This window comes from Myotis nattereri (assembly GCF_964212035.1).
Source record: "Myotis nattereri genome assembly, chromosome: 9".
NCBI classification, from domain to species: Eukaryota; Metazoa; Chordata; class Mammalia; order Chiroptera; family Vespertilionidae; genus Myotis; species Myotis nattereri.
Genome location: NC_138084.1, coordinates 30,454,747 through 30,480,044, shown reverse-complemented (window position 1 = coordinate 30,480,044; position 25,298 = coordinate 30,454,747). Strand labels below are relative to the sequence as shown.

The 25,298-nt window shown below is 50.3% G+C and overlaps 1 protein-coding gene across 7 annotated transcripts in view; it reads right to left on the bottom strand.

Annotated features, from left to right (window-relative positions):
- ABCC8 (ATP binding cassette subfamily C member 8) overlaps positions 1-14,578 on the bottom strand; it is a 71,361-nt gene extending 56,783 nt beyond the window's left edge. For 5 of the 7 annotated variants that reach the window (XM_081099601.1, XM_081099602.1, XM_081099609.1 and 2 more), the window contains exons 1-6: positions 14,373-14,578; positions 13,011-13,152; positions 8,634-8,755; positions 3,479-3,645; positions 1,476-1,718; positions 392-580 (exon numbers count right to left, since the gene is read on the bottom strand). In XM_081099601.1, coding sequence (XP_080955727.1) covers positions 392-580; positions 1,476-1,718; positions 3,479-3,645; positions 8,634-8,755; positions 13,011-13,152; positions 14,373-14,520 — 1,011 coding nt within the window. In that variant the 5' untranslated portion in view covers positions 14,521-14,578. The remainder of the gene's footprint in view (positions 1-391; positions 581-1,475; positions 1,719-3,478; positions 3,646-8,633; positions 8,756-13,010; positions 13,153-14,372) is intronic. The other 2 variants (XM_081099605.1, XM_081099606.1) reach the window with 2 other exon arrangements.
- Between the last annotated feature and the right edge of the window lie 10,720 nt (positions 14,579-25,298).

The window sequence follows — 25,298 nt, the reverse complement described above, 5'->3', positions numbered from 1 at the left end:
ATCCCTGAACAGGTACTGAGAGTCTATTAAGGTGACATGAACTAAAAGCCAACAAGTCATAAAAGCTCTTGACCCTGAGTACACAAATGCACTTCCTGCAACTTTCTCAGTGACTAAGTAACCAGGAGAGCTATTCTGGTGGTGAAGGCATGAGGAGCAGAGCAGGATGCCAGAAATCCTCTCGGGGCACAAGCTTGCCTCCTGGCATTTCTGTGGACCGATGCGGAGCATCTTCTGGATGGGCATATTGCCAAGTGAGGAGCAGTATTGTGCATGTACAAGGAGTTAACCCTACGGCAGCCACAGCTCACACACATGGGCCTCTGGCACGCTCTCACCCACCAGTGAAAATTTTCCAAAGGGTGCCCTGCTCTACCCCTGGGTGGCCTACCTTGGGCTGGAAGACATGGTTCTCCTTCCCTAGGTGGTCCACGATTCCGAAGATGCACATGGGTCCGGCGAAGCCCAGTAGGTCAGCCAAGATGCGGAAAGTGCTGCTGAGGACCAGGCGTCTCCCAAAGGCATGGCAGAGGGCCCGCCAGATGGCCCGGGCGCCTTGTGGGCTCTGTGTGTCCTTCCGCTGCCCAGAGAGACCCACGGCCAGGTCAGAGCGGCTGAGAGCCCATTCACAGCAGGGTCCAGCATCCCAGGAAACCCCTGGCTCCTGCTGCCTGGGAAACCCAGTGGCCATGTCTGCTGCCGACAGATAAACTCCAGGAAGAAATCATGGAACCACCAAGCGCATAGGTGGGTGGGCTCATCAATGCCAACATGGTCCAGATGGGGAAACTGAGGCCAGATATCGATCAAGGTCACACAGCTGTCAGGGACTATGTGATGAGCATAGCACTGTAATGAGGAGTGGCACATGCCACACTTACTCGCTCCTGCTTGCCAGCGCATCTGCCTCGGTGTTTTCCCACCATGCCAGGGCAGAGGCAGCGAAGGAGCACTGAACTGGGAGTCGGGAGACTGGCTCTGATACCTGCCAGCGGTGGACCAACTCTGAGGAGGTCCTGGCCTTTCCTAGGATCTCAGTTTCCTACTCAGTGATGCGGGGGGAGATCCTTTTCTGGCCCAACTCATAGGATCAGGCCACTAACGCCCTGCTCTCCAAAACGGGTGAAAATTCCCACCGTTAATCACTGAGCTTCAGAATGAAGAGCACAGGACATATGGTATCCAGTGGGGTCACTACCCTTCTCATGGCCTCAGTTTCCCCACCTGGAAAACGAGGGTGTTAGACCGGATGACCTAAACCATAAGGGCCATTCCAGCTGTGACTGCCCTATGGCTCAGTGGCCCTGGACTTGTCCCTGGCTCACTGTGTGACTTAGGCCAAACCTCTTTCCCTCCCAGGCCTCAGTTTCCCCACCAGTCCCCCCCGGGGTTTGACCTGATGCTTTCTGAGGATCCCGTCTGTGACTCTAAACCAGAGGGCAGGGAAGGGATGGTGTGGCCATGCTCCCACTGACCACCTGGGCGTCGAAGGCCTCGCGGAGCCGCCGGTAGTTGGTCAGAGCCCTCATGGCGATGGGCAGCTTCCCGATAACGCGGAGATCAATGGGCTTCTTGTGGGCAGTCTTGATGAAGGCGTTCATCCACCAGTACGTGCCTTTGGACAGCAGGTTCACGAAGGGCTGCAGGAAGCGCACCCCCAGGTCCTGCAGGTCCTCGGGGGGCTTCACCTCCCTCGGCGTCTTGAAGAAGATGTATCTCTGTGGGGCACACAGGCCACTGGGATGGGCAAGTGCAACTTCTCCCCATCTCCAGTTCGCCCCAGCAGCAAACATCTGGGGTGATGACATCCCACCCTTGACCTCTAACAAATGGGACCATCGTTTGCCTATTTCCAGGAAAAGGAACACCCGATCCTTTGGCCACCAACACCAGGGCCTCCTGACTCTTCACTGAGGCTCTCTGAATCCCCTGGGCTGGGCTGGGTTCCAGTGAGATTGGGGAAGAGCAGAGATCCCCCAAATGCTGTCTTCTCCACAAATGGGAGGATATCACCATGCAGGGTTTCCAGAACATGGAGCCATGCAGACCTGGGTTCGAATCCTGCCTCTTCCACTTACTAAATTTTTGAACAAATCTTATCTAAAATGTTTCCTCATCTACAAAGGGGGTGGTACTTGCATCATAGGGGGTGCTGTGAGGGTCAGTTGAGGTAGGGAATGTAGGAAGCCCTTATACCCTACAAATCAACTAAAAACAGAGGAGTCAGAGAAATGCACATTGAAGTAGCATTTCCCACTCATCAGACTGGCCCAAATGAGAAATGGCTGTAGCCCCCAGTGCTGGTTGGAGGAAGGAAAAGCGTTTTCTTATTTATTGCTGGTAGATTACAGGTTTTCTGGAAGGTGATCTGCAACATTGATTAAAACTTAAAATACACAGAGTGTTTGAACCAGCAACTCAACTCCTTGGACTCTCTCCCATAGAAATAAAAGCAGCAATACATAAAGATATAGTAAGTATGTTTAATACACCATTGTTTGTGGAGGCAAAAACTTGGCAACAAAATGAATGCCCATTAATAGGATAATGGCTGATAAATTATGGCTCAACCACATGATGGAATATTATGCAGCCATTAAGAAAACAAAATAGCCACACTACACTTGGGGGGAGTCCTAAGAGATATCTGTTGGATGAAAAAAGCAAGATGCAGAAAACTGTAATATAATCCCATTTTTTATAAAACAAATATTGAGAGAAAAAACTGTGTGTGTGTGTGTGTGTATACAGAGTACCCCCCCCCAAATGTATACACACTTTTTTTGTGATTACTCAATTGATGTTTTTTTCTCCTCAGATTTAACCCATTGGAATTAATAATTACTCAAAGTGTGTATACATTTTTTGGGGATACTCTATATATGTGTGTGTGTTGAGAAAAAAAAAAAAAACCCTGGATAGAAGTTTATGCTATTATATTAATAAAAACAAAGAATGGAAGGTCACAGATTAGGTTGTTAATCTGGGTTACCTGAGAAAGGAAAGGGAGGGGCAGGGAGGGGAGGGGAGGGGATGATCCTAGAGAGTAAAGGGGGCAAGCAAAAATGACAACAAAACAAAAGACATGTATGCAGCCACATTGACTCATTCACATATATGTGTAACTATATGAACACATTAAAATAAAAATAAATCCCTCCCCTCCCCCTGAAAAAAAAATCAAACAAACTTGAAGAAGGCAGTGCCTGAAGCTTTTATCTCCCCTCTGTGGGATTAAACGCAGAATCCTATAACCTTGCTAACACATCCTGTCACCTTCCTTCTCTCTGGGCAGCTGGGCCAGACGGAATGTTGCTCCCAAAACCTCTGACACTGGCCTCAGCTCCCCTTGCTGAGGCAGGCGAAACAAGCTGACTTCTAGGACTTGGCTAAGAAGCAGGTACTGGTCAGGAGCCCCGCCCGAGCCCAGGTGCGTCCTCAGGTGGGGGGCGGGGCAGCCCAGGAGGGGCCTGCTTACCCTCACCCTGATGACATTGACTTCCACGAGCAGCAGCATCCCGTAGAGGATAACCAGCAGCCCCGTGAGGCAGAATCGCAGCTGCGAGAAGCCGATGTTGTGGTCGTAGAACTTGACAAACTTGATGGTCTTGGTGATGAAGGCCAGAGTCCAGTAGGCCAGCAGGGCTGTGGAGGAGAGACAGAGAGCAAAGACGGTGTGTGTGTGCCCCCATGCATGTGCAGATATGTGGGAGAGAAGGAGAAAAATGAGGTGTTAGAGGAGGTGTGTGAACAAGCAAGTGTTATAGATGTGAGTGCACACATTTCTGAGTAAAGGGATGTTGCAGTATGAAGAGATGAGTGTGTCATGTTGAGATGATGTACATTCATTAAATCATTCATGATGGGCATGTTCAAAGACACTAATCTTGGAAGTCAAGCTATTCACCCTTTACAATAAATAGAAGAAAAACAGGGAAACTATTTCTTTATTTTAATTAAGTTGTAGGTGCTGTGCCAAGTAAGCACTTTAAACATATTGTCTCATTTATTCCTTACAATAGCCTTGAGAGAGAAGTATGTGTCACACCCCCAATTTAACAGACAAAGGAGTTGAGGCTCAGAAAGCTGAGGTGACTGATCCTAGGTCGTACAGGCTCCACCCTAGATGGGAATTGTGGAATTTCCAAGCTGAGATCTTAACAGTCCTTCATTCCGGCCCTTTCATTTCACAGATGAGGGAACCGAGGCCCAGAGAGAGGAGGTGACCTGGCCAAGCTCACTGCAAGCTAGTAACAGAGAGAGGGTGAGGGTAGAGGTCCCTGGCTCTCCAGTCCAGAGCCGACTACTGCATGATGATGCTCCTCAGGGGGCCTGGGATATGAGGGATACAACAATTCACAGTCTGACCAGGTGGCTCAGTTGGTTGGAACATTGTTCCATACACCAAGAGGTTTTGGGTTCAATTCCCAGTCAGGGCACATTCCTAGGTTGTGGTTTGATCCTGGTCGGGGCACATATGGGAAGTAACAGATTGATGTTTCTCTCTCACATGGATGTTTCTCTCTCTCCCTATACCTCTAAAAAAATCAATAAAAATATGTCCTCGGGTGAGGATTAAAAAAAGGGTGAGCCACAGAACTGGGGGGCAGTGTGTACAGTGATTAGAACTGGGCCCTATAGCTAGATACAGCTGGGCTCAGATCCTGTGACTTAACAGCTATGTGACCCTAGGTAAGTCATTTAACCCTCTAGGCCTCCGTTGCCTTATCCATAAAATGGGGATAATAATAGTACTACCTCAAAAGTTGTTGTGAGCAGGGTATGAAAGGCATTTAGCACAGTGAGCCTGGCACACAGTGGGTGCTCTTTGGACAAAAGCTGTTAATATTTTTATTATCTTCAGATTTCAGACCTGGGGTCATAAATATCAGACGCTGTCAGTGGATTCCATCCTCTTAATTCCCACCACTGCCACCTACCAATAAACCAGTCAGCTGGCAACAACAAGAAGAGCACAGGCAGCTCCTCCCCCCCTCACTCCCTAGAGCCATCAGCAGATAAAGTCAGCCTGACTCTGCTCTAGACCTTCACCCGGCCCTCCATCCCTAGGTGGGCCTGGACATGAATCCCAGGGCATCTCTAGGGACAAAAGCTGGGGTCTGCCCCAGCCTGGCTCTGAGCTGGGTGCTAGGTTGAGGCACTGAACTTGCCTGGAGAGGGGCAAATGCCCTCTCAGCTCTGTCTGGTCTCCAGGTCACAGGGATCCCATAGCTGGAGGCCATCTCCCTGCTTCCACCTACACTGCCCTGGAAAGGCTCTATCCCAGGTGTCAGATCCTCTTTCGTCCTTAGTGAGGGTCACCTACTGGGCCAAGACCTGACAATATGCCTCACACTGGTCTTGCCTCTAACTCTTAACAGACATGGTCTGATTTGATCTTCATAACAACCTTATGGCGTAGGGACTTACTATTCCTGTCCTGATGGGAAAATGAGGCTCAGAGAGCCTAAGTGTCTTGTCCAAGGTCACACAGGAAGTTAGTGGTGGACCCAGGACTAAGCCCAGGGGTTATTTCCTCAGTCCCATCCTACAGTGCTGAGTCCTCAGCCTGTTGCCAGACACAGCCGCACCCAGCGAAAGCTTAGTGCTTGATTGAGAAAAGGGGAAAGGAAAAAGAGTGGTGGCTCACAGGGGCTGCTGGGGAGGTTAGGTTCAGAATGCCAGTTTCTCCTGCTTCTTTCCCCCTTCCTCTCTCTCAGCCCCATATTCCACCCATTACCAAGTTCTGGCAATTTCACCCCAAAATACCTTGAATCCATTCACTTCTTTCCATCCTGGTGGCCACCCGGATCCAGCCTGTCCTGGTGCCTACCCTGAACCTCCTTGAGAGCTTCTCATGGCTTCCCCACTCCCCTCACCCAATCTAGCCTCCATAAAGCAAGACATACCAAACATGATCTCAACGCACCCATGTTCGTAGCAGCATTATTCACAACAGAGAAAGGTGGACACAACTCAGTGTCCATGGCCTGATGAATGGGTAAACAAAGTGTGATCTACACATACAATGGAATATCATTTAGCCTTAAAAAGGATGGGCATTCTGACACATATTACAACCTGGGTGAACTTTGAGGATATTATGCTAGGATAAGTAATCCAGCCACAAAAGAACCCAGTAGTGTATGATTCCAATCATATGAGATACCTAGAGTAATCAGATTCATAGAGACAGAAAGAACAGTGCTTGTGAGGGGTTGGGGGAGAGGGAAATGGGAGTTAGTGCTGAATGGGTACAGAGTTTCAGCTTGGGAAGATGAACAATGTTGGTGATGGATGGTGATAATGGCTACACAACAATATAAATGTACTTAATTCCACTGTGCTATAGACTTAAAAGTGGTGAAAGGTAAAATTTATGTCCCACATATTTACACACACACACACACACCACTCCTCAATGGTGTGGCCTTCAAGGCCCTGTCTAGTGCAAGCCCCACCTGCCACGCCAATCCTCAAAATTCAGCTCCCTTCTGTGCTGCACTCCAGCCACTGTTTTTCTCCCAGACTTCCTAATGTGCGTTGTTCCTCCTGCCTCATGTGCTATTCCTTTTCCTAAAGCACTCCCCTCTCATTTCTCCTAAATAGTTGCTACCTATCCTTCAGTTCTCAGCTCAAACATGACTTTCTCATAGGACATTTCCTTGTTCTCACTTGGGGCCCCAGAATCAAGGTTGTTTTGTGGGACAATGGAAGCTGCATCGTGCTTCACCTTTCTGTGGGACTCCAGACCTGTGATCAGAAAGTGGCCTCCTCAGAGGGCCAGCTATTCCCCCAAATACCCACGGCCCCCTCTCATTCCACTTTCCCCTGTTCTAGAATTTCTGGCTCTGTGGCGAGCAAAACTCCGACAAAGGGGAATGGAGGGAGTTAGTCCTTGCTCCTTGGAGAAGGACAAGGCCATCCATGGGTGGTAATTTGTGCTTTAAGGAGAGAACATTATGTGTTTCTCGGAGAATGAGAAAATGAACTCACCAGATGCCCAGACAGGGGGTTTCCAGGGGGACCAGGCAGTTAATGAGGGATTCTCTGCATAAGAAGCTGCTTCAGAACCCAGAGTGGGAGGTCTCTGAAGCCTGTATTTAACATTTCCCTCTATACCCCGCCTTTGTCTCCCAGCCACACTGACCCGGGGCCCCCAGGGCAGCGGGATCATCTGGATGATCAATGGAGCTCAGCTCCCACCTTACACAGGAAGGTAGGCCTGTGATCAGCTTGGGAAACACTATTGACCCCCTCACAACACTGTGCTGTCTCTGACTTAGTCCAGAGAGGTCCACATTCCAGATGTCAATTAGATGCTGTGCCTTAATGACACACAGGCTGACCACAGCCTACCAGCCAGATGAACAGCCTGGTGTTAGGCATGTAGACTGAGCCCAAACACAGAGGCAGACCTGTGGATTTATACCTCTGGCCTGTGCACACCCTGAGGACTTTAGACATACAGTCTCAGAAACAGTTAAGACCCTGCTGGGGTGCCATAGTCCTGGCACCTCTGAGCTTCTGTTTCCTGACCTATCAAGGGGAAATAATAGTGATGCTTACCTCACAGCATTGTTGTAAAGATTAAATGAGTTAATATATGTAAAATGCTTCGGATAGTGTCTGACACCTAGTAAGTCTAAGTGCGTGTCCACTGTTAGTATTTTTAACCTCTGAATTTCAGGGTCCACATCTGTAAAATGGGAATAGCAACAGTAGCAATAGGGAGATTGTGGGGACTAAGTGAGATCAGGCATGTAAGAAGCTTAGCACTGAGCCTGCATGCAGTACATGCTCAGCAAATGCCCACAGTTATCACTTTTGTTTCTGCCTGGGACCCCAGCCACTTGGTGTCAGAAGCTCTAGGCTGGCACTCCTTCCTGAGTCTCTTTAAATGTTGGAAAACCACAGGTTCTAGTCCTGCGGCCTTTCTCTCCTCCCTCGAGCTGACCTCATCTGGGCTCAAGCTTGAGATGCTACCTGTAAGCCTGTGACGGTGGAAGGTACATCTCAAGCCCTGAGCCCCCCCCCCCACCCCCACCCCCCATTTATCTAATTCTACTCATTTACTTAGTGGCCTATTTGATATTTAAGTTGGCATCTCAGCGACATCTCAAGCTCGACATGTAGGGAGAAAAATTGACCTCTACTGCACCCCAATTCTTGCTCCTTTGCCATGTCAGTTATTAATACCACCATTTGCCTAAGCACTCGAACCCAAAGCCCCTGACCTCATCTCCTACCATTTTCCCCTTTTCCATTTGATTCCTTTGACAAGTTTCTTCCTATCAGAAGGCCTTTGCACTTGCTGGTCCATCTGCGTGGAACATTCGTCCCCCAAATATCTGCAAGCTCACTCTTATCAGAAGCCTCCTCTATACGGACAGCCCCAATACCATTGCTCTCTACCACTGACTCAGCTTTATTTTTGTCACAGCACCAGCACTACCTGTTTATTTACTCCATTTGCCTGTCTGTAAGCTCCGCGATGGCAGGGTTTTTTTCCTTCTCCACTTCTGAACCTCTAGCATGTAGAAGAGTGCCTGGCACATAGGAGTCCTCAGTAAACAAGATCTAAAGGAATGAAAGGAGGTTCCTACCCCTCCCGGCCCCTTTCCCTGCCCTACCGATCAGCAGCTTAGGGAAGTTGGAGGTCTCGATGTTGTGATAGTAGACCACGGAGGTGACAGCAGCCATGAACGCCATCCCGGCCGGCATGTACAGGTGAAGATGGCGGGATTCGGTCACCCTGAGAAGGGGCAAGAGACAGACAGACAGACAGGATGTGGATATGCTGAGTACCCCAACAGAGCAGCCCAGGCCTTGGGCTTAGGGCTCAGCACACAGGACTCATGCACAGCTCCACACCATTCGCTGGCAGCTCTCCCCAGTCAAACTACAAATGTGCCCGCTAAGTAAGGGGCCCAGGAGGCCTCACAGAGATGCCAGGAAGGCTCAGTGGTCAGGCTTTGGAATTCACAGCCTTCTTTCCCTGGGTTCATGCTCATAGAACATGGCATAGGGAAGCCAGCCTTGGCAGTCGCAGCTGCAGAGCCTCTGGCCTGGAACCACTTTTCTGGGAGTGAGCACAGCTGGGTCTCTGTCCTCAGGGTGCTCTGGGCAGTGCAGGAGCCTGTGCACCACAACTGTCTTAGTGACAGCCCATTTAGCATGAACAGCGTAGGTCAGCATTGCTACTCCTCCCCAGGCGCTGTAATAATAACACTGATAGTCAATATTTATTGAGCATTTACCGTGTATCAGGCACTGTTCTTAGCACTTCCTGTACGTCAACTCACTTTCTCTTCATAAAATACCATGAAGCCCATCTGAGGCATAGAAAGGCTAAGTCACAAGGCCAAGGCCACTGTCTTTGTTTCCCCCCTGGGGCCGGGGATGAAGGCAGCCCATGCCAGCTCATCCCCTCCCCTCTTTAACTCACAGAGGCCTGGGTGGGTGGGCTTTGGTCTGGTGATAAGACGCCTAGGGAGCCAGAGCTCCTCCCAGAACTGAGACTTCCCCAAGACCGGTGAGAAGGCTCACGTACTTGGTCCTGATCACGCCCTCCCAAAGCTCCCTCCTATAGACAGCAAAACCCACAGCCAGCACCGCAGGCTCAGTGATGTGCCTCAAGCCATTCGTCTAGCATTGCCCAGGCTGCTCTTCCTACTGAAGCCGTGCTGGGATCCCCCCGATTGCCAGAAGGCCTCCTCCAGTGTCTCATCTCCTGCTTGCACTGCTCCTTCTCTACAGCCCAGCAAGGCCCCCGCCCTCGACAAGCTGACAGTAGAGACTGGGCACGCAGCTCAGAGCTGACTGACCAGACAGCCTAGGGCAGTGATACTGCAGATGAGCAGAGGCTGAGAGCACAAAAAAGCTGGCGGGCGAAGGAGCTTCACAGGGAGGTGGCACCGGGCTGGACTTTGAAGGATGAGCAGGAGTTCCACAGAGAAGGAGAGGGGAGCATGTTGGAACCCCAAGTGGTCTGGTGGGACTAGGGCAGCCGTGGGCAAACTACGGCCCGCGGGCCGGATCCGGCCTGTTTGAAATGAATAAAACTAAAAACAAAAAAGACCGTACCCTTTTATGCAATGATGTTTACTTTGAATTTATATTAGTTCACACAAACACTCCATCCATGCTTTTGCTCCGGCCCTCCGGTCCAGTTTAAGAACCCATTGTGGCCCTCGAGTCAAAAAGTTTGCCCACCCCTGGACTAGGGCATAGGTGTAGAGGCAGGGGGGAGCTGTTCACCAAATGGTATGTTCCTCTCTTTCCATGCTAAAAGAACTACAAGTCTGCTCCAATAGCAACGCGCCCAGCCCCAGGGAATGGATGGTGATTGGTTCAAGCACCGTGCAGCTCCATACCCTTTTGCCAGTGATTTGTCTAAGAGTGGTCATAGCACCCAACTCCAGCCAATGAGATGGAAAGGAAAGCCTGCAGAGGACGTCTGCATGAGGAGGAGGCATGTGGGGAGCATGAGTGACCATGAGAGAAGATGCAGTGGACACACAGAGGGTAGAGTAAAAAGATGGGGAGAGCTGGGCCCCTGATGCCATCACTAAGTCACCACACCAACTAAAAAAAGGCCACCTCAGGCTTCTTGTTAAATGAGACAGTAAATGTCGATTTTCCTTAATCCTCGATCAATGGATATTTTCAGCAAAATAGTGATATGTGACAAGGCAATCAGTCACCAGTGGGGACCCTGAGAGCAACCAACACTCGGCCCAGGGGGCTTCAGAACTCTTGCCTCTGTACTCCTTGAAGTAGCTTTGAAAAAACTCTATAGACCCTCGCACATTTTGAAAGTGACAACTAACATGTCACATCATTTAAGTTTAAATGAATTATTATTTTTTTGCCACAAAAAGTAGAAATGATAAATATTTTATAAGATGAGAAATAACCATAATTGAAATAAATATTTCATGACACAACCTCATAATATAGGTGTTGGCTGCTTTACTGAGTAGTATAAGCTGAATTAGGTAAGAAATTAGGGACCATTTTTTACATATGGGCTTTATGCCGTGTATGGTGGTCTGGGGAAACATTCTCCTTATATTTTTTTAAAAGTGCATCCTCATTAACCCACACTGCTCTGGTTGTTCCGAACCCAGAGCATCACACACAGAAATAAGACTCAAAGGAAGACAGGAAGCTTTACAGGGTAAGAATGGCTTGATTAATCACTAAACGAGGCTTATCCTAAATTAAAGTCAAGTTTGAAGACCACTGCTTTAACCAGCCTCCACTCCCACCTGCCCCCTAGACTTCCAGGCAGGTCTGTAAACCCAGGCCAGGATGGACTGGGGGTGCCACAGGGCAGGGACTGTGGCTTCTCTTCCTGTCTGCTCCTTCCTGATGCCCCTCCCTCACACTTGCTTGTTCAGGGTTTTGGGGCCACAGATAGAGGCCGGCCAAGACCAGCAAGTGCCCGGTTCAGGAGCTGACCTGTCTGCTGGGGAGGAGAGGGCGGTTTGCACTGAGCTGGAGAGGTTTGGGATACAGGTGCAGCCCACACAGGAGGGGCTGCTGGACAGCCTAAGGCAGAAAAGTCTTCGACCTGGTTCACTCCAGTCTCCCACGCTCTGGGGATACGCTATCTGCCCAAAGCTCTGCCACTCCTTGTCTGGCACCCTGTTTGTGCTCTAATTCCATCCTCCATGGCCCTGTGAAGCAGGCAAGGCAGGGATTATAATGCTCATTTCATAAGAATGAAAGAGAGGCTGGGTGGCTTGTCCAAAGACCCACAGCTGGTATGTACATGGCAGAAGTGCTAGCAGAAGACCCAGGCCTACCTTCTCCATGGGCGGAGTGTCTTTCTCTGTCCCTGCTAATTATAACCTAGTGGGTATTTCTGGCCTAAAGGCTCACACGGCATCCCTCCCCTATCTAGCATTTGTGTGCTTTGAAAAGGGTGTTGGGGACTTGTCACCTGCTAGTCACTGTGGCTGTACGCATTCTGGTCATCTTGCTGGTCTGGGGACTTTGATACTCAAGAGAAGCCTCAAGGCAAGCAGTTATCACAGAGATTACCACTGAAGCCAGGATGCAGGGACACTGACAGTAGGAGGGTGAGGGAGTGTGTGGGGCGGTGGGGGATCCCATCCCCCTGCCATCCAGCGGCAGGAGCCCGGGCTGGCAGGAGCGGGGTCTGAGCACGCACTGATTCCAGCTCAGAAGGGCTGGACCTCAGATATTTAAGCCAAATGCCCCCACTTTTCACCACCTCCTCGCCCAGGCAGTCGCTGAGCCTTGCTGATTCTTCCATTCTTCCTTAGTGACAAGACTGCTTCGCCCCCTCCTCTTCTGCCCTCCCAACTGCTGACACACCACTGGCAGCTGCTATTGTTTCTCACCTCGATGACTGCAATCACCTCCTAAGTGCTGTTTCTACCTCCAGGTTCTCCCTGGCTCCAAACCTGCCCTGGACACCCCCTAGGGTTCGCACCTAAAAGTGCTGTGCTGATTACCGCCGATTACGCTCAACCTCCATCGCTCTGCTCACGCACCTGCTGTGTTTCATGCTTCAGCCCATGCACTTCTCCCAACCCGCCTGCTTTTCTAGGTGGTGCCTTTGTGCCTACAGGCACAGAGAGCTGATGTGAGAATGCTGGATGCCAGGCTGAGGACTGGGGACATTATAGACAATTGGAAACCAAGGAAAGATCTTAAGCAAGAGTATCCCCCCTCCCCCCCCAGTAAGGTAACCCCAGCAGCTGGTAGAAGAGGCTGGGTACTTTCCACAGAGTTGGGCACTCCAATAGGCTCTGGGATGACCTCACTGGGTTGTGGCATTCAGATCTGGGTTCCCTGCTGCACTGGGAGCAGGGCTCACTTGTGTCCAGTGCCTGGCACAGAGAGTGGCACACAGGAGATGCTGGGGGAACAGCTGCTGGGTTAATTAGCAAGTGATACTGGCTCATGGAATGCAGGTGAGCCGGGCTCGCCCTGAGCCTTTCAGGAAGCACCTGGAGCAGACGAGAATCACTCACCCGTCAGACAGGATGCCCTCCGCGATCTCACACACCAGGACGAAGAGCAGCATGAAGGTCAGGATCCAGCGCAGGTTGTGCCCAGGGAAGTGGAGCCACGTGCTGTGGTGGATGTGTACCTTGGAGCTCTGACTGCCCCATCCTGCAAGGAGAGACAGGAAGAGGTGGGAAGCCTGGTGAACGGGGAGGAAGGTGCATGAACTCCAGGAAGGTGCTTTGACACTGGGTCCACGGTGCGGGGAGGAGCATACCCCTTGGTACACCTGTGCCTGAGGACGCAGGAGTCTGATACACATGAACTAAATGTCCAAGCATGAAGCCTGGACCTGCCCAGGCCCACCTCTGCAGGTACCCATTTTATATATTGATCTCTTGTGTGACAAGTTATCACATAAATAAACCATTTGGTTGAGAACAGAAATGTAAATGTTGGTATAATTTTTGATACACATATGAGCATATGTTGCATATGCTTCCTTCTTGTTTCTATTTGTCAACAACTAGCAACTCTGCTTCTGCAGCATCCTGCTCTTTTGAATTTTGTTACAATATGTTCTTTCTTCCCAAAAGCTGCATATGAATTTTAAGATTTGCTTTTTTATTCTTAGACTGAATCACCACCTTTTGAGGAGGCAGGGGGATGAGCTGACAGAGCCATACAGCTTGGGAAATTCAAGGTCTTGAAGAGGGATGTAGGGGACACGGTGAAGAGACAGGCACGAGCATGATTGTCAGGGCAGTGGCGCCCAACTTTGCAGAGAGCTTTCAAGCAGTGGCGCGGGGGGCCTCTGGCGTCCAAAGTCAGGGGCTGCTGGCACGGAGCCTGAGAAGTTGCGCTCCAGAGACACGCGCCCACGTGGGGTCGCAGGGAAGGGGATCCTTGTCCCTAGCGCCCCGCTCTCCTCGCCTAGGCCGAGTGGGACCCTGGGATTGTCAGAGACCACACAAGGGTTTGCAGGGCCTCGGTCCGCCGCTGAGGCGCAGGCTGCACTCCTCCTGGGCCCAGCTTCGGCTGACAGGGAGGGTGCCTTGGGGGAGGGGTGACCCGGCTCAACACAGCCCGAGCCCCTCCCGACCTTTTCAGTGGGTACAGAAACCTCTGTGTTTTCCTTTCTCCACCCCAGCTCCGGTCCTGAGGTGACAAAACTTGGGGATTCCCTGGGTTTGGAGCGTCCGCCTTGTTCGGTGCAGGTTCAGGGGCACCCGGGGGAGTAAAGGGAAGTGCAGACGTGAGAGTGCGGAACGGCGGGGTAGTCCACAGAGCAGGGGACTCGGGGAGGGGATCCCCGAAGGGGGACAAGCCGCGGCCGCGGGGCCCCGCCGCCCCCTCCCCTACTCCGCCGCCCCCGCGCGCGCGCTCACCGATGAAGAGGATGGGGAAGGTGATGAAGAGCAGGAAGACGTGCGGCACCACGTTGAGCGCGTCCACGAAGCAGCCGTTGTTGAGGACGCCCTGGTCCACCCGGTAGGCGTCCGAGTGGTTCTCGCTGCCGCAGAAGGCCAGGGGCATGGCGGCGCGGGGCGGGCACGGATCGGCTGCGGCTGGCTCCACGCGCCTCCGCGCCTCTGTCCCCGGCTCCTCAGCCGCCCGGCCCGGCCGGCAGGCCCCCGCCCCCCCCCCCCCCGCGGGCCCCGCCCCGCCGGCTCTCCCGCTCCCCCCCCCCCCCCCGCACCCCGCACCTCTCCCTGATCCACTATCTGTGGGGCCGGGGTGGGGGTGGGGCGCAGCCGGGAGCCCAGCCGGGCCACGCTGGACCCCCGTTCCAGCTGTGGCAGCCCACGCGCCCAGATGTGCTGGAGGACGCGTTGTGAGCGCCCCGCTGCGCGCGTGCGCTTGGAGAGAGGGAGAAGGGTGGGCGCGCTCAAGTCTGGGTGGAAGAGTCAGGGGTGCAGAAGAGAGGAGGAGGGTCCTGGTGGGTCTGGAGAGGGAGGGAGCGTTTGGGGTATCTCGTGTGAGCTCCCCGCCCCGGGTCTGAGATGTGGGCTCACCTGGGCAGGGCGCCCGTAGATGTAGTTAGATCCGAGGGTCCTGGTGGGGGCAGAGTGGAGCTAGTCCCCACCCCAGGTGGACAAGAAAAGCAGTGAGAACATTACTTTGGGCAGGGGGTGGGGTGGGGCGCTTGGAATGTTTTTTTGAAAAGTGGTCCCAGGTGCGGGGGCACTCGTAGGTGCTTTAAGGCGTATCCAGTGCTTTCACAAACGGGATCTCCCAACACTTTGGCTAAGCACACGTTGTAATGGCTCCCGTTTATTTATTTATTTCTGATAAGAAAACGGAGGTTCAGGGAGGTTACATGACGGACCCACGGTTTCACTGCCAGCAAGTGGGGAAGCGTAATTTGAACCCAGCTCTTCCAATCCGCCCCACCCCTCCCCTCGTCCTAAGGCATGCATCTTCTCATACAGTGGTCGGCAAACTCATTAGTCAACAGAGCCAAATATCAACAGTACAACGATTGAAATTCCTTTTGAGAGCCAAATTTTTTAGAACTTAAACTATATAGGTAGGTACCTTGTTATTAACTTAATTAGAGTACTCCTAAGGCTTAGGAAGAGCCACACTCAAGGGGCCAAAGAGCCGCATGTGGCTCCCGAGCCGCAGTTCGCCCCAGGGTTCTAATACGTACGTTGAAGCCTCCCGTGACTGGCAGGTGAATGGGTGGGATGGATCCTGGCTCAAGGATGAAAAAGAGGCCGCTTGTGGAGTTGTATCCAGCAAAAGCAACTGGCGGCAGTCAGAAGGATGGAGAGAGAGAAAAAAAAATCACTGAAGGCTGTATTCTTAATCAGACACAGATAGGTTTAAGGAGCTAAAGAACCTGGTAAAATTGGAGACAATGTTATGCATTCCTACACTTTTTGGAGCGATTCTCACAGGCCTATGGCCAAAAAGGTGTATGTCTTATGAAGAAAGACAAGCAAATGGGATTTTAGGTTAGTTTTTAGAAGAATTTCCTGAGTTCAGGTTATAGAGCATAAATCCATATGTTCTCAGAAGGGGCTACGGGACACCAGGGGGAGCTCTTTTCTGCCCCTTTCCCTCTGAGCTTCTCCGAGCCTGTCCTGGGGCTGCTTTGAGGCCCCTGAGCGTTTTCAGGACATTGTCAGGCAACATCTCAGCTCTGCCTCAGCCCTGGGAGCCACCAGGGAGAACCAGGCACCAGGGCAGAAGGCAGGTGGGGTTGGGTGAACAGCCTGGGGAGGGCGAGCGCTCAGGGTCCTAAGGCCTCAGACAGTCTCTAACTTTCAGGGAATCTCTCTGATGTTTCCTGCAGCATCAGCCAAAATAGTGAAAATTTGGCCGCAGTAAATGTTTAGCACTGGCGGCAGGAGGTAATGAATCTGGGTGAATTCAGGCTCTGAAAAGGCGATTGCTGCATCCATGTTGCCAAGTGATAAAAAGCTTATGAGATAATGTCGGGGGGAAAGGAAGGACACAAAACTGTGTGTTTGCTATGGTTACAGCCATATTAAATATGGACGTTTGCATGCAAGCCTGCGGGAGAAGCTCAGGCTTGTGAATGGCTGTTGCATTAGGGTGGCGGGCAGTTATACGTTACCTGCCGTTGCTGTGCTTGTGATTGTTCTGACCATTTTCTTCCTGTCAAAACGAGACAGCTGAGGTTCAGAGTGATGAGATGGTCACCTAACATTTTTTTTAGAGTTCTTTCTTTATTTGTGTGTGTGTGTGTGTGTGTGTGTGTGTGTGTGTGTGAGAAGGGGGAATCCAAGTTTTTCTCAAGCTTCCTGCAATGTTGCCATTTTGTCTTTGTAGTTACAAGTTCAGTTTTCCACACTTTCAGCCATGTTATTTTTCTATTTAGTACTAACAATATGCATATCTTTAAATAACAAGTCCCCAACATCCACCACTACTAGTTGTGTGATGTGGACAAGTCACCATTCTGTGCTTCCATTTCCTCCTTTCTAAGCGGGGAAGATAGTAATACGGACCCCAGAGGAATAAAACGAGATCACAGAGTTAAATATACTTTGTAAGCCAGGGAGATGGTTCAACCATCATTGAAGATTATCTAGTGGTTTTTCCCTTCCTTGGCACTCAGCATGCAGTGCCAGGCACAACCCACACACTTGCCTCTTCCAGGCCATCTATATATATAAAAGGCTAATATGATACGTGTCCGACCATGCAACCGGTAGCTATGACGTGCACTGACCACCAAGGGGCAGATGCTCAATATATAGACATGGAAACATGGAACAGATTGATGACTCTCAGAGGGAAGGGGGTAGAGGGGAGGGCGGGAAGAGATTAACCAAAGATCTTATATGCATGCTAGAGGCCTGGTGCACGAATTCATGCACTGGTGGGGTCCCTCGGCCTGTTCTGTGGATCAGGCTGAATCCATGCACCGGGCCTCCAACATCCCCCAAGGGGTCCCAGATTACGAGAGGGCGCAGCCCAGATTACAAATGCACGCACTGGGCCTCTAGTTTGAAATAAACAAATAGGCTGGTCCAACACAAGCTGTGCCCAAGCATAAAGGACTATTAAGCGATCCTCAACTGGGACTAAGAGAGTGTTAGGTTTGGAGGCTAGAGTGGGGCACAGGGCTGGTCATCTCCAGCACAAATCCACTGGGTGATTGTGGGCAAGTTCCACCCTTCCCTTCATCTAGCTTTACCATAAAGATGCCCTTCACACTGCCCACTGTGTAGTTGCAGAGTTATTTGAACAGTGTGGAGTCAGGCGCACAAAGGGGCATGAAAGGACTTCCATAGTGTGGATTATAATCTTGGAAACAACCCAATTGCTCATCAGTAGCATGCTGGTTAAACAAAACAAACAAAAACCATGGTGTTATTCATACTGGGGAATACTGTGAGGCAAGTACAGAGAATAGAATTGTATATACAGAAATGGAAAGATGTCCAAGACATAGATGTGGAGCAACTTGTGCTGTAGAAAATTATTTATTTCAACAACAGAAATAGACACGGAGCTACAAATGTCTCTATGGGGAGGCGCTGGGTCTCACCTCTTCCCACCTCCAGAGATGCCTTCTAGCTTCTGCTGCCGTGAGAAGGAAGAAGGGCAGGCTCAAGGAGCTTGCTCAGAGCAGGGATATTCATTCCCCTTTGAGAATTCCTAGCCTTCCTGCATGCAGGATGGAAAACCTGGTATGGACTTCTGGGACCTGGATGCTCCCCATGCAACTGGCCCACTGGGTGGGTGTGGCCTAAGGCAGGGCCCCTCCTCTCCTTTGTCAGGCAAGGGCGTGGTGCAAGGCTTCCTAAGTCTTTCCCAGCTCTAGTTGTTCTGCTTTAGTGCCTTGTCTCTAACTGGCTGATCAGGTGTGCCTGTGATCATGTCAGAGAAGGTCATCAGGATGATCATGGGGTGATATGTCAAGAAATTAACCCTTTCAGTAACTCCAATCAGTAGTGGGCTGGTTAAAAACAAACAAAAACAAAAGCCATGGTATTATCCCTACTATGGAATACTGTGCAACAAATACTGTGCTGACTTAGAAAGATGTCTCCTCCCCCACCCCCATCCCCTTTCAGCCAGACGATGGAAGCTGTGGCCAGTAGGAAAGCAGACGATTGCCGTTCCAAAGCCTGTGTCCTGGGGGGAACTTAGAAGACTATTAATTCACTAAAAGAGAGGATTGAGTTATATACAAAATGTCATGGCTGGAATCAGGAGGGAAAAGTCATCTTTCCTTTCATCCCCATCCTGCCCTATGTCGGGAGGCAGGAGGAGAGAGAAGGTCTTGAGAGCAGGAACCTGTGCCCAGCCTCCCTGCCTGTCTGCTCTGTGTGTGTGTGTGTGGGGGGGGGGGGGGGGTGGGGGGGGTTGGCGGGTAGTCACCCAGCAAGCGAAAGGCTGTACATTATGCCAGGAAATCCATACATGGGCTATTTTGAAGAAAGGTTTCCTTACCCAAGGCAGGGCCACCAGACCGACAGAGGTAAGGGGCCCAGGAACAAGATGCACCCAGCATCTTGGCACCACATAACTGGGGAGGTGAGGAAAGAACTCCAAGAAAGCCCAGTGTTAATGCCTTCTGCCAGCTTGGCAGAATGGGAGCTTGAGATAGAAATTAAATAAAGTTCTTATTTCTGCCTATTTAAGTTTTGGTCCAAGATCACCCTCACTACAGTAACATAGCTCGGAAGGCTTTTCCATGCGTGACCTGGGTACTCTACACCTTAAGGCCACTTGAGGTTGAACTCAGCCTCCCATTGCATCCCCCCAAAGATCCCCAGCCCATCAGTTACAAATGGAGGCTTTGCTGAACTCTTCTAGGGGAGGTGGAAGGTTGTAATTGTCACACCTCACAGCAGAAACTTAGTAAAATCTCCCCATTTCTCTGCCCCCAGCAGTCTCCCTCACATGTTATTGTATATCTCCTCTTCGTTTCTGCCACACGGCCTCTTTAAAAAACGTGCCCCTTATTGTGGTAATCATCTCCCAATATACATATGTCAAAACATTATGTTGTGAATCTTAAATTTATACAATGTTCTATGTCAGATATATCTCAATAAAACCAGACCAAAATCAATACATGTCTTAGGATTTCAGGCAAGAAGCCCTCAGCTGATCTGAAAATGGAAAAGCCTGCCATGAGGTCTACTGTGAGCCAGGCTTTCTCACTCATATGATCCATGAGTTTGTAGAGGATCAGAAAGATTGACTTGCCTAAGGTCACGGCTGGTCAAGTAATCCTGGGATGTAAAGTTCCCCAGCATAGAATTTGGGTCCAGACAGCCTCTGCTCAGGGAACAGGAACTGGGGGTGGGGGGTGGGGTGGGGGGTGGGGGGGGGGTGGAAGGCAGGTTGTTCACCAGCACCTCATGGCAGGGCTCTTCAGGCCCAGACAGCTGGGGCAGCTGTCAGTGGCCAGAACAATTCAGCATTTGCATCCAATCTACATAGCCATTGAGGATTTCTCAAGCATGTCTGTTTCCCTTCCCAAGCTGCTGACCATCCTCAAACCTGTTCTCTTCCTGGATGGATAAATGGGGGATTGGGGAGAGAATAAGATTTTTTTGTCTTTGTTTCGCCAACATTTGTTAATGTTTAGTATGTGCCACACACTTTCCCTGTTTTAAACCTCAGAGTAACTCTGTTTAGGAGCCGCTATTACCAGAGAAAGCTGAGGCTCTGAGGAATCACGTCTTCTCCCAAGGTCACACAGCTGGGAATTGGAAGAGAAGGGATGCAAAGCCAATTAGGCCCAGTTCCAAAGCCCGTGCTGTTAACCACCTCCCCAAGGTTCCTGCCTCTGAGACTGTCTCCTGAGGGAGAGCACAGGTCCCAAAAACCAGACCTTTGGGGAAACCTGCATCTCGGTGCCTTTTGCCTTTCCTGTGTTAGAAACCAAAGGACAGTCCCAGTCACGGCATCGGTCGCTGGCATCAGTCAGGAGGCCAGATGGGAGCACGCGAGTGAGGGGATCTCTGCTGACTGGGGCCTCCCTCTGTGGGTAAGGCAGCCACACAAATGACCCGTGGTGATTTGCTTTGGAGAGAACTCCCATTAGTGACAGAGGGAAATGACTGCATGTGAGCTTTACAAGGACAGTTCATGATCGGGTCCAGCACTGAGGGATCCTGATAGGTGTGCTGACCCACCCCTCCCCCACCTGGGGCCACACCACAGCAGGGCCTCCCTCTGGGCTCAGCAAAGAGGATGCCTCTCTCTGGCACAGCCTGGCCACTGATAGCTGCCCCAGCTGTCTGGGCCTGAAGGGCCCTGCCAGAGCTGGGGCTGAGGCCAGGGAAGATGGGGTGCTGCTGAACAACCTGCCTGCCCCCGCCGCGCCCCCCCCCCCCCCAGCTCCTGTTCCCTGAGCAGAGGCTGTCTGGACCCAAATTCTATGCTCGGGAACTTTATGACCCAGGATTACCCGACCAACCGTGACCTTGGGCAAGTCAATCTTTCTGATCCTCTACTCCAGCGGTTCTCAACCTGTGGGTCGCGACCCCTTTGGCAGTTGAACGACCCTTTCACAGGGGTCGCCTAAGACCCTCTTGCATATCAGATATTTACATTATGATTCATAACATTACAGTTATGAAGTAGCAATGAAAATAATTTTATGGTTGGGTCACAACATGAGGAACATGAGGAACTGTATTTAAAGGGCCAGAAGGTTGAGAACCACTGCTCTACTCAGTGGTTCTCAACCTTGGCTGCACAATAGAATCACCTGGGAATCTTTTTAAAATCCTGATTTCTGGGCCTCATCCTCCAGAAATTCTGTTTCTTTGTTACTAATGTTGTGGCCTCACCCCATAACCCATTTCCCTCCTCTAGCATCTTTCTCTGTCTGACTTATTTTACTTAGCATAGTGCCCTCACGGTTCATCCATATTGTCACAAATGGTAGGATTTCCTTCCTTTTATGGCTGAGTAATATTCCATTTCATACCACATTTTCCTTATCCATTCATGCTTTTTTTCTTTATCTTGACTATTATAAATAATGCTGCAACACTTACTGATTTTTAATAATTAACTGAGCTCTTACCTAAAACTTAAGTGGACAAGGACAAAGTGCCAAGTCCTTTATTGCATTATCTGGCTGGATCGTCATCTCCCTTTAAGGCAGGTGGCATAAGGCAGAGAGGAAAACTCACGTCCAAGACCCTCCCCCCCCCTAAGTAGCAGAGCCTGGGAGTCTCCTGCTGAGCAGCAGGGGGTGGCTGGGCTAGGGGTGGGGTAAATGAGGAAGGCACGAAGGAGAGTGGGAGCAAGGTGGGTGGCCTTGTCTGGAAGTGGTGCCTGCAGAGTAAGCCCATGCCCTTATTTAGCCTTGCTGCTTGAGGATGCGCCTATATGAAACACATATAGCTGGCTTCCTTGTGCACTGGTGAAAGCTCTGTGCATAAATGGAGATAAGTGTGGGCAGCCTGCGACTGTGCTCTGCGGGGAGGAGGGAGGGAGACCCTTCACTTTGGTGTTTGAGCAAAGAAAGACCTCTCCACTCAGGCAAGCTGAGACCTGAAAGGGAGGGAGGGAGGAAGAGTTGGGGGTGAGAGAGAGACTTTGAGAGATTGACAGCCACTACCTAACTTTCACCTGTTCCAAGGAAACATTGCTGAAGTACTCCCCTCAGGCCCATAGTCAAAATCTATTTTTGGCTAAAATGAGTATGATTCAAATTGAAATTGGTAATTGTATTCAATTTTAAGCTTTTGAATAGGCAGTGTGCTTTTAAGAGGATAATCTTTTAATGATGTGGGTGCTCTGTGGCTTGGACCGAGGGCAGAGCTTGGAGAAGTTTTGTCAGAAAGAGTGAACCAGATAGTTTGGAGAAAAGTATCACCTTTTCCATTGGGGTTGGAGAAACCAAGTCAAATTCCCTGCTGGCCCAGCCCCCGTGAGAAAGGGTGGGGGGAGAGGGTGTTGAGGTGTTTGTTGCTCGCTCCCCGAATTGGGAGAAATAACCTAGCTCATCCAATGGGTGCCCAGATGTGTAACGGAGGCAATTAGTCAATCAGTGAGCAGGCATTTATTGAGTATCTACTGTGTGCCAGCTGGATTCCCCTGTAACCCCGCAGCATGATTATTATTGTGTCCTTAGAAACTGAGGCCCAGAGGGGCTAAGGGACTTGCCCTGGGTCACACAGCCAGTGAGAGGCATAACCTAGGTTGACTGGGCTTGGAGAGGTAGCCTATTGGATGCTTTAGGAGAAAAGGTGGCTTGAGGGATGGCCCAGCCTGTCCAGGGGAAGAAGGGAGAGGACGTATGGCTGGAGGGATATCGGTGTGGGTGAAGGTGGGGGAAGCTGGAATAAGGCTCCAGGTGCAGTGAGTGGCCATGAGTCTTGCTGGGATGGGGCACACTGAGGAGTCATGGAAAATAATGGACTGTGGGGACTGGGTTGCCCATGCTCTGGGATTTCCAGCTAAGGAGTTACCCCTACAGAGGGTGGCTGTTCACTTGACACTCCACATTTAGGAAGCACCTATTGTGTGTGTGCCCAGCACCAGGCAATGGAAACTGAAAACAGGCTCCTTTGCCCACTGACTACCTGCATCTCAGCTTTCAGCACTGAGCTCACATGTCACTTCCTGGGTGAAGCCTTCCCTGACCCTCCCACAGGCAGTCCCTGGCTGGGTCTCCCAGCATTCGGTATGGTCCCTGTCACTGACCTTAGACCACCAGTATTGTGACAGTTCATTTGCAGGTCTGTCTCAATGGACTAGGATCTGGTACAGAAGGCGCTCCATTTCAGTAAGTATTTGTTAAATGAATATTGAGTGGACAAGCGAACAAATGAATCGATCCGTGATAATGTTCACCCACAGAACAGCTGTGTATTTCCTCAGCTAAGTGAAAAATTTGATTCAGTTTTCTCACTGACTTACATCATCTCATTGAGGTGCATTTTCTTTATCTGTTTTTGACAGATTCCTCTTCATTCATTTGTTGGCTTATCTTTGCTGAGCACACACTATGTGCTAAGCACCTTACTAAGTGCTGGAGATACAGTGGTGACTACAAGGCCTGCTCTGAAGGAGCTCACTATTTAATTTTTTGGGAATTCCCAATATCTCATTATTAAGGTTTTGTTTTTGTTTTAATTGTCACCCTTTTATGAAAGTGGATTGAACCTCTTTTGGGTTAAATCTGATAAGAGCTTGGGATCACTTCTCCAAAAAGAGATTCTTCTAGCACTGGGGCTTGTAAACACTCCCTAAATCCATCTGTGGGCCCTGAGTCGGGAACGGTGGCCCGAGGTGGCTGCTGGTGCCTGTTGGACGGTGCTGAGGGATTGGAGCCCCATCAGGCAGAGTGGAGCTCTTTGACCTATTAAGTGGGTGATGGGCCTGAACCGCAGAATCTGAACTGACTCCCTGGTTTCAGGGTTGCCTTTGACGGATGAAGTGTCTGTGGCCAGAGTGGCTGTTGTGGGCATTTAGGCAGGGAGGGAGGAACTATCCTTCCTCTGAGGTGGCTGCCCTCAAGGCCTGCCTGTAGTGCTCGCTGAGAACCTCCATGGTCTGCCCACCTGTAAGCAGGTTGTGGGGAAGTAAGCTCCCCTGGATTTCTCAGAGCTCCTGTAAAAAGCCCTCGCCTCCTGAGACTTGGAAAATACATAAGATATAAAGATAAGGGAGTTTTGCTTCCTCTTCCCCTAGAAGCGTTTTGACCTTCATGTACTGTGAGAATTAGGTCTGTAGCTATTTGTCTAGATAAGTGCTCTGACCCAAAGGGAAAATAAAACATATCCAGCAATCCCACGTGTGGGTCCATGCTCAAAATAATTGAAAGCAGAATCTTCAAGAGATATTTGTACACCTGTGTTCATAGCAGCATCGTTCACAATAGCCAAAGGTGGAAGCCATCCAAGTGTCCACTGACAGATGAATGCATAAACGAAATGTGGTATATACATACAATGGAATATTACTCAGCCTTAAGAAGGAAGGACATTCTAACACATGCTACCACATGGAGAAACCTAGAGGACATTAAACTAAGTGAGATAAGCCAGTCATAAAAAGTCAAATACTGTATGATTCTACTCTCATGAGGTATCTAAAGTAGTCAGATTCATACAGACAGAAAGTAGAGTGGTAGTTGCCAGGGGCTGGGTGGAGGGGGGTGGGGAGTTCGTGCTCAGTGGGCATGGAGTTCCAGGTCTGCATGATAAAGGGCTCTGGAGATGGATGGTGGTGATGGTGGCACAATAATGTGAATGTGCTGAATACCACCGAACGACCCACTTAAAATGATTAAGATGGTAAATTTTATGTTATGTGTATTTTACCACAATTTTCAAAAAGGATAATACAACTTCTCTTATCTCCCCAAGAGGGCCAAAGTTTTGGAACCAGGACCAGCTCCTAAGGTGCCACGAAGACTAGAGTTCTTACTCCATAGGTGTGCATATTCCAGAAGTTTCGGGTGAGAATCCACAACCCTTTCCGTCCCCTCTCAAAGAAGCAAAGTTGTTGTTTTATCTTTCTCTCCTTTCTGGAGGGGAGGGGCCCCCGTCTCTCTCCTGTATGTAAATGGGGAAAATCCATTGTTTCCCATCTCTGGCCTATGGAGCCTCTCACCACTCAAGTAGATTTTTCCATCAGGGTTTCATTGCATCACATGAGAGGTAAAGTCTGGGGCAACTGAGAGGGGGAGAGGGACAGACATGCTTATCATTTACTGTAAGGCAGTTGATGAGCACTCTGTCTTTATTCTAGAAAACCTTGTGTGCACTTCAGGCTAAAGTTAATAAAGATGAATATTAAAACTCAAATCTGTATACATGTGTGTGTGTGTGTATGAACTCAGCTGGTGGCCTCTT